The sequence below is a fragment of the Austrofundulus limnaeus genome, unplaced genomic scaffold (assembly GCF_001266775.1).
Source record: "Austrofundulus limnaeus strain Quisiro unplaced genomic scaffold, Austrofundulus_limnaeus-1.0 Scaffold133, whole genome shotgun sequence".
Taxonomy (NCBI): Eukaryota; Metazoa; Chordata; class Actinopteri; order Cyprinodontiformes; family Rivulidae; genus Austrofundulus; species Austrofundulus limnaeus.
This window is the reverse complement of record NW_013952535.1, coordinates 475,524-483,207: the sequence shown is the minus strand read 5'-3', so window position 1 is coordinate 483,207 and position 7,684 is coordinate 475,524. Positions and strand designations below refer to the sequence as shown.

At 42.0% G+C, this 7,684-nt stretch overlaps 3 protein-coding genes across 5 annotated transcripts in view; 1 reads left to right on the top strand and 2 right to left on the bottom strand.

Moving 5' to 3' along the window:
* The window catches only part of znf106b (zinc finger protein 106b), an 11,052-nt gene extending 7,516 nt beyond the window's left edge, over positions 1-3,536 (bottom strand). For both annotated transcript variants that reach the window (XM_014015710.1, XM_014015711.1), the window contains exons 1-9: positions 3,330-3,536; positions 3,091-3,212; positions 2,918-2,979; positions 2,629-2,832; positions 1,414-2,544; positions 1,051-1,342; positions 923-971; positions 664-818; positions 519-579 (exon numbers count right to left, since the gene is read on the bottom strand). In XM_014015710.1, coding sequence (XP_013871164.1) covers positions 519-579; positions 664-818; positions 923-971; positions 1,051-1,342; positions 1,414-2,544; positions 2,629-2,832; positions 2,918-2,979; positions 3,091-3,210 — 2,074 coding nt within the window. In that variant the 5' untranslated portion in view covers positions 3,211-3,212; positions 3,330-3,536. The remainder of the gene's footprint in view (positions 1-518; positions 580-663; positions 819-922; positions 972-1,050; positions 1,343-1,413; positions 2,545-2,628; positions 2,833-2,917; positions 2,980-3,090; positions 3,213-3,329) is intronic.
* A 104-nt stretch (positions 3,537-3,640) lies between these two features.
* On the top strand, positions 3,641-4,846 carry churc1 (churchill domain containing 1). Its single transcript, XM_014015712.1, has 4 exons — positions 3,641-3,840; positions 3,979-4,114; positions 4,353-4,423; positions 4,500-4,846. The coding sequence occupies exons 1-4, from the start codon at positions 3,802-3,804 to the stop codon at positions 4,590-4,592; spliced, it is 339 nt and encodes a 112-aa protein (XP_013871166.1). The 5' UTR covers positions 3,641-3,801; the 3' UTR covers positions 4,593-4,846.
* Positions 4,847-5,427: 581 nt separating this feature from the next.
* The window catches only part of ttbk2b (tau tubulin kinase 2b), a 9,642-nt gene continuing 7,385 nt past the window's right edge, over positions 5,428-7,684 (bottom strand). For both annotated transcript variants that reach the window (XM_014015708.1, XM_014015709.1), the window contains exon 15: positions 5,428-6,675. In XM_014015708.1, the coding sequence (XP_013871162.1) occupies positions 6,330-6,675 (346 nt within the window). In that variant the 3' untranslated portion in view covers positions 5,428-6,329. The remainder of the gene's footprint in view (positions 6,676-7,684) is intronic.

The following is a 7,684-nucleotide window of genomic DNA, read 5'->3' as shown; positions in this document are numbered from 1 at the left end:
CCTAAATCACTCGTACCCGCAATTTAAGAACAAATCTGTGCGTACAAACGGTTCTTGCATGAGGCCCATTAATCCTGTGAATGCTCATAAAGCATTCTCATTACTGAGATCCAGTTTTCTTCCAGACACCATTAGGCATGCAACTTCTTCTGCAACTTTCATATGCTAGTTCAAGCTTTTTATACCCCATTTAGTTTTTTTAAGGACTTTACTGTTTAACTGTTTTTCTGCTAATTAGTTTTTTTTAGCTAATTTCACCTTCTTGTGTTCATTTTTAACTATTTTCTGCTTAATTCAGCAAACACGGCCTTTTGTTTTTTTCAGCTTCCTTTTGCATTTTCACAGGAAATGCAGTTTGCTATGTTAAGAAATGAAGCCTCTTAGGTTCAATACAATTGTTGCATTCATCAGTTTTTACAAATGATTCTATTCAACAGACATTTTTGGAAGACACTAAAGGTTTATAAAAAGGTTTTGATTAATATCTGTTGTGTATTTCTTTATGTTTAGATGTTTACCTTGCAATCCCTGCAGGATCTCAATGCGCTTTGCTCTCAGACTGTTGATCTCAGCAGAAAACTAAAAACCAAAAATCAAACGGCTGATGTTAATCTACGGTCAGAACACTTATGTGGAGCAGAAACTTGGTTTATAATGTGACACCTGCTGTCTCAGGAGCAGAAGTCTTTGGACATCTGCGTATGCTGCTTGCAGGGCGTTGCGGGCCTCGATCAGAGATACGTCCAAATCCTCCAACGAACGACTCAACTCGTCTTCCTTCAGCGAGACGGCCAACAGCTGGTCCATTCGACTCTGGTCTGCGGATAAAAACGAGACATTTGGAAATTCTTACAGACACTTGGTTCTGAGCAAACTGAAATGCTAAAACTCAATCGTATGTTACTAAAATAAAAAGAATTACCCTTGTTTGACGTGGTTTTTGTCTTTTTCCCATCTGAAACACCATCACCCTGCAAGAACACACAAAGACGAAAGATTAAACTGGACTCTGCAGCGAAGCTCTGACCGTGTAAAAAACTAAAAACTCACTGTCGTCTTTCTACATTTCCTTTTGCCGGTGCTAATATCCGTTTCCCTCGTGCGTCCCGTCTCGTCCTCCGCGTTTGGTTCTTTTTTAACGCAAACCTTTTCGACCAGCTGGTAGCTGCGGGGCGCCTGGACCCGAGGAAGCATCCATGACGTGTCGGCGTCACTCGGAGGAGGCGGGGCTTGAGGAGCGTCTGAAACCGACGCCCAGTGGAAACCCTCCGACAGAGAGGGATGGGCGTTGGGTGAAGCGGGTTCGTTGCAGGTGGAAAGGCTGACCAGCCCGGTCTTGAACCTGTAAGAATAAAAATAAAACATAAACGTGTAAAAAGTGAAACCAAACTAACGTCATAGTGGAGTCCTCACTTGTCTTTAACGTTCTTCCTTTTCCTCTGGCTGTGCGCCATCTTCTTGTTTAATTGGCTCCTGGTTTCTGACGAGTTGAGCAACTTGTCCAGAACCGGTTTACGCGGCGTGAACTTCTCCCCCTGAGCTGCTTTGTGGGCGATTCTGACTTTACGAGGGGGGTTCAAGTTGGGCTCAAAGGCTGGACTCTTGAGAGAACTTGATGCGTCTTTGGCCACCAGAGCTTCTCCTTCCTTCTTCACTCGTCCCTCTGCTGCCGAACTCTTGAAGAGCTGACTCGTCTGTTTGGATTCACCAGGAGCGGTGCCGGGCGGAGCAGCGGAGGTGCCCGCCTGCGGGGCAGCAGCGTCGGCCGACTGCTCCGCCGTCTGCAGCGCTCCGCTCCCATCAGCTCCCCCGCCGGCCTCGCTGCTCTGCTTCCGGGCTTCTCGGTCCGCTCGGCACGGCTCCCGCACTCCGAGCTCTTTCCTGATCTGCTTCAGCATGGCGCTGATGTCCTTCTCTCGGATAGGAGCGGCGCTGGCGGGCGCGCTCATCGGAGCAGGTGGAGCAGAGCGGCTCGAACCTTCCTGCTGAGAGGACTCCATGTTTGTGCTCTGGTTGCCATCAAACAGGATCGCTCCGTCGTCAGGGAGGCAGTCACTGGTGAAGGCGTTACCTGCATACTGGGTGTTGTAGTTATACTGGCTGACTGCAGGCAACGCGTTCGGTGGGGGAGAGTTAAATCTGTAATTTTGGGCGTTTCTGTAACTGAACTGGTTGTTGCCAAACGGAGAATGAAACCTCGGGTGGTGAGCTGGTGGGGCGAACTGAGCCTGACAGTACTGAGGAGGATGACCCCCAAACGGTCCACTGTCATAATGTGGTCTCCAGCCTGCATTGTGAAAAGGTGCTCCGCTGTAGTCATGAGGTTGTTGCACTCTAGATATTTTGTTCTCTTTGTTTTGAACAACAACACTGCTCTGAGCTTTCTGACTCTGTTGCGACGTCCTCGTCTGTTTTTGTGTGAAATTCCCCTGCGTCGCTTCTTGGTGCACCAAAGTATTTGTCCTGGTGCCATTGGGCTGCATCGAGTGCCGCTGCGCAGCTTCCTGCTTCTGTTTCTTCGTTTGTTTATTCTTAGTTTTCTTCCTACAAATGCAAATAAAAACACATGAAACTGGGCTTAAAAAAACTGTGTTTTTTTCTAAATGTCAAGACATTTAAAGCTCTTACTGCTCTCTCTTCAGTTCTCTGTTTCTGTCCAGGATTTTGGTGATGGCCTTGGCGCTCAGACTATACGACAGGGGGGCAGGCTTGACATTTTTGGTCCTCAAGTTCTCAAAATTTTTTATGTGTGGAGTCATTAGGAGGTGACTGGCAAACTCATTTAAACAAAAAAATTTCTTCTTGCATGCCTGGCAATTATGGACGGCATCCCTGTTTGTACAAACAAAACAACAAGTCAAATCGCAGCATGTCATCTCATGGACTACAAACCGGTCGTAGTTTTTCTGATACTCACTTGCCCAGCACTATCCGCAGCATCCTGTGATGCTGCAGGCAATGCATATGCTCCAGTGCCTCCTGCAATGAAAACACACAAGGTTAAGATCACAACTTGTTTAAGTAGGAGGGGAAACGTTTAATATGAATCTACATTTCAGCAAACTACAACATATTAGTAAAGTCATTTACATTTGTAAAATAATGGCGGCGACACACAATACAGAATGTTTCTTTAAATTTGGGGTTCTTGGGAGCTTTATTCTTCACAGCTGCTTTAGGCACCTTCTCTTGTGACTGAACGGCTGCCATGTCTGGAAAAAAATGACAGAACACATTTTGTAACTGATGGAAGCAACTTAAGTCAAACATTTCAATCAAGTCTAAAATAAAATCAGCGCGATAATGTCAGGCTGAGATGAAGCGCTTACTGCAGGGATGTAAAGGTTTAAAGTTCGTTTCACGGTATCGTTGACTAAATTTTAAACTATAATCCGTTCAACAGAGTCAGTATGGTTTAAACGAGCTACGCACATACGACATACGTCACAGATAATTCAATTAAAGCTTAAAATATCACAAACATCTTAAAACTTCACATGGCAACAAGACCTCACTGTTTTTTACACCGCCATGTTTGATCACGTATGTTACGTACAGTTACGTAAGTTCGTTTAAAAATGACGCCGGAAGTTTTCAGTGCAAAAATAGATCTAAAAAAGTGGGGATGAGGTAAAACGTATATGCTTTTACATGAACTCTAACCATTAAGATGTTCTACAGATCTTATAAGCTTCGAGGAACCGCTCAAGTCAGGGGTTTTACTGATTAGCCAAATGCTAACAATTTTTCACCTTTACAACTTGCTTTTCTCCCTTTATTTAAAATAGTTCTTAAGTAAAAATGTGTTCCGGCTGTGTGCATAAAGAGTACCCGGACCGGGTAGGTTACGGTAGATATTCCACTATTAGTTTCTTCTTAAAATACGAGATATTTTGGGAAGCTGCTAGCAGGTTCACACCCATTTATTTAATTTTATTTTATTTTTAACATTTCGCCCCTTGTTTATTTCTTGTTCAGGGCAACACTTGTCTGGAAAACGGCTCCTATCTGATGAACTACCGGGGCTGTGCAAACTGCCATCAGAAGGACTTCGTGTTGATCAACAATAAAGCCAGCAACGATGATGATGGGGAGGAAATAGTCACCTATGACCGTGAGTCTCCATGGTTATCATTCATTAGCCTCTGGACACAAAACTAGAAAACCTCAGGTCTAGAGTTTAATCAGTGTGGTTAATTGCAAAATGAGCACAAATGTCTTACGAAGTTGTGCAAGAAGCTGCATCCAGGTACCCAAAAGTGGTTTGAAAGTTCCAGGCAGCAGCATGTCAGTAGTTTAGTTTCTTTGTAATTCCTTTTGAGCACTTAGAAGAACAATCTATGTTTTTCTAGATGTCTGCAAAAACTGCGACCACATCATCGCCAGACACGAGTACACGTTCTCAGTAGTTGACGAATATCAGGTAAGTGATATCTGGTTTATTTGCTACGTCTAAGTGAGTCCTGACGTGTCCTGCAGTTCTGTGTTGTGTTGTCCAGGAGTACACGATGCTCTGCATGCTGTGTGGAAAGGCTGAGGACTCCATCAGCGTGCTACCTGATGACCCCAGACAGTCTGCACCTCTTTTCTAGACCTCACAAAACCCCAAAGCTGCAGGTTTAACACTGACTACATCAGAACGGGCATCCAGGACCTCCACCACCCATTATAAACCATTCATGTTACAGGATCATGAAATACCATGGCATAATTTGTGATTATAGCTTTAAAAGTGGCAGCTGTGCAGAAATTATAGTTTTTTTTTAAACAAATCTTCTTAATGTTTAAAGAAATGACCAGATATTTCAATTGATATAAATTGTAAATAAACATTTTAACTATTAAATCTTTGTTTTGTTTTTTTCACAACAAAAATGTTGTGTAGTTGTAGAACTTATATTCTAGCTAATATATTCAAGCATCAACTTAATTTGTTCAAGCACAACAAACAAAATGTTAAGATGTTTACCAATCAAGAGCAGCAATTTAAATGCTTCCAAAGGAAATAATATATTTAAGTCTTTGAAAGTTTGCACAAAAATCTGCATTGCACCATATTTCTGTCAGGGATTTTACCTGGAACACAGCAGCACTTAAATCTGCTAGTTTCGAGTCACCGGCTTCACATTAGACTCTATTTTGTTACACAGGTAATTTTTATGACTGCTCAGTGGGTTCAAAGTGCAAAACAAGCCCAAATCATAACCTCTCCTCCACCGTGCTTGTTAACTGAGGCATAAAGTTCTTGCATCTTGACTCCTTCCTTCCAAACAAGCCCTATAGTCTTTAGCCCATAAATTCTGAATAAACTAAACCAAATCTCATAAAAAAAAAGAGGAATATCAATTAAAAAATAAAAAAAGGATTATGGTTTGTGACAAGTCTTCTGGAAACAAAATTTCTGTGGTTAAAGAGGACAGCCCAAAAGATCGTTCATCTGCTTTTATTGAAACAGATTTAGTTGCTCTGATCCCACGTTTTCCAGTTAAACGGCGTCTTTCTCTGACGTTCAGTCCCCTGCTCCGTCAGCAGCGTTTCTTGCTGCGTCTGTCACAGAGGGAACCGTCCAGAATCAGATCAATCCGACACTCGCCCTGCTTTTTCCGAGAGACAATAAAAATGCAAGTCATCGCTGGTCTACGTTGTGATGTATTTTGATCGTAAGCAGCTCAATTAAAAATGCATACAGATGCTTCAGCTGAACATACAAAAAAAAGAAATAAAAAAATAAACAACAGCAAGACTATCCATGCATGCCTACAACAGTTAAATATGAGTGCACTTAAAATGTACATTCTAATATGCTGATAGTGGCAACGATTTTTCTAGTAAAGTAAAAGCACACAGCGACACTAACATGTTGAAATGAGCAGCTCGTTAAATATCACATCATTAAATTAACAGATATGGGATGCATGCTTCGACTTTATACATGAATGTTTTTTGTTTACAACTTCTTTACTAATATATAGTGTTTTTCGATTAAATACAAGATTTCATAGTTAGTGTTTACCATTTTCCTGATAGTACAATATCTACAGTTTACAATTTTTTTACATCCCTCAAGATTTACACTTGATTTTGTTTTGGTCTCGTTAGGACTACATGGAGTTTTAGTGGAGGAATGAAATGAGAGGTAAATGTTGGCAAGCTCTAGTGTCTCTCAACATTATTCCACATTCAAACAAATCAATTTAATAAATACAACTTATCATACATTTTACATTACATACAGTACATTCCCTTTGAGTAATACCATATTTACACATGCTATCAGGGACTGGCGGTGAGGCGGCCCCTCTCCACAGCTGCGCCATCAGTCAGGTTTTCTATCGAGTCAGTTTTCCTTTACCCTCGAGGAGCAGACCTTTCCCTCTGGAGCCGAAGCTCCACTGACCCGGTTCTGTGGTTCTGGACTGAGGCGGAGGGTGCCGAGGAGGAGGGGAGCCGGAGAGGCTGGAAGGCGAGCGGCTGCGCCCCTGCAGCGCTGCGTTGTCCCGGGCCTCCTGTCGGGACGGGGAGGAGCTCAGGGAGCGCTGGAGGGAGGAGGAGGAGCTGCGGGGGCGAGGAGGGGGGCTGAGGAGCAGCCCGCCGCGGTCCTGCATCAGCTGCGTCAGGCTGGCCAGGAAGTCGGCGTCGCTGGTGCTGCTGGCACGCACCCGCAACCGCCGCCGCCTGGGGAGCAGAGAAGAGGAGGGAAATCTGAACGGAAGTTCTTCGATTTGTGACTGACACAAACACAAACACACCGCAGAAACATGTCTGCCGTATCAAAGTGTTTTAAAACGTATTAAACAGCTCAGCAGCTTCCTCCAACCTATGCAGTTCAGGTGTTTCTCCTGTAGTGATTCAATTTAATTACACATTTAAAATCCAAACACTGCTAACTCTTAAAGCCAGCTCGGCTGAGCAACGCATTTAAGTGGAAGTTTCTCCAGGACAGCGATAAGACAAACAGATTAAAGAACAATCCATTACTGTGGAGGACGAGAAACGTGTTTTTCCTACTTTTAGAGCTGTTGCAACCATGATGTCCTACCATCTCAACACATAACCCTCTGAACCCACTCGTAGGTTTTTCCTTTCAGATTTAGCTGTGCTAACGTTCTCAGTGCAAGGAATAAGACTGGAATCATCTGGAAAGTGAGTTTAAAAATGCTGGCTCAATACGTTTGTTTAGGAGAATGATAAAAGTTAGATTGTTGAAGAAATGTGAATTTGTATAATGTGCATAAGAGCTGTTGTTCGAGAAGGAGTTGAAGTTTTTGGTTATGTTTTGTTTATTTCAAGATTATAATTGTTTGATTTTTTTTTTTTTTTTGGAAAAAGGGGCAGATGTAAAGATTTTTTCTTCTTTCTGCTACATTTTATTTTATTTGTGATTTGTATTATTTGTTGTACGTATAGTATTTGTTTTGTTTTTAAATGAAATGAATAGATTTACTAAACTAAAATAACTAAATTAAATAAACTAAAATAAATAACTAACCTAACCTAAACTAAATAAACTAAACTAAACTAACCTAAACTAAATAAACTAAACTAACTTAAACTAAACTAAATAAACTAAACTGAATGAACCCAAACTCAACTAAACTAAAACTAAACTAAATAAACCAAATTAACCTAACCTAATTAAACTAAACTAACTTAACCTAAACTAAACTAAATAAACTAAACTAAC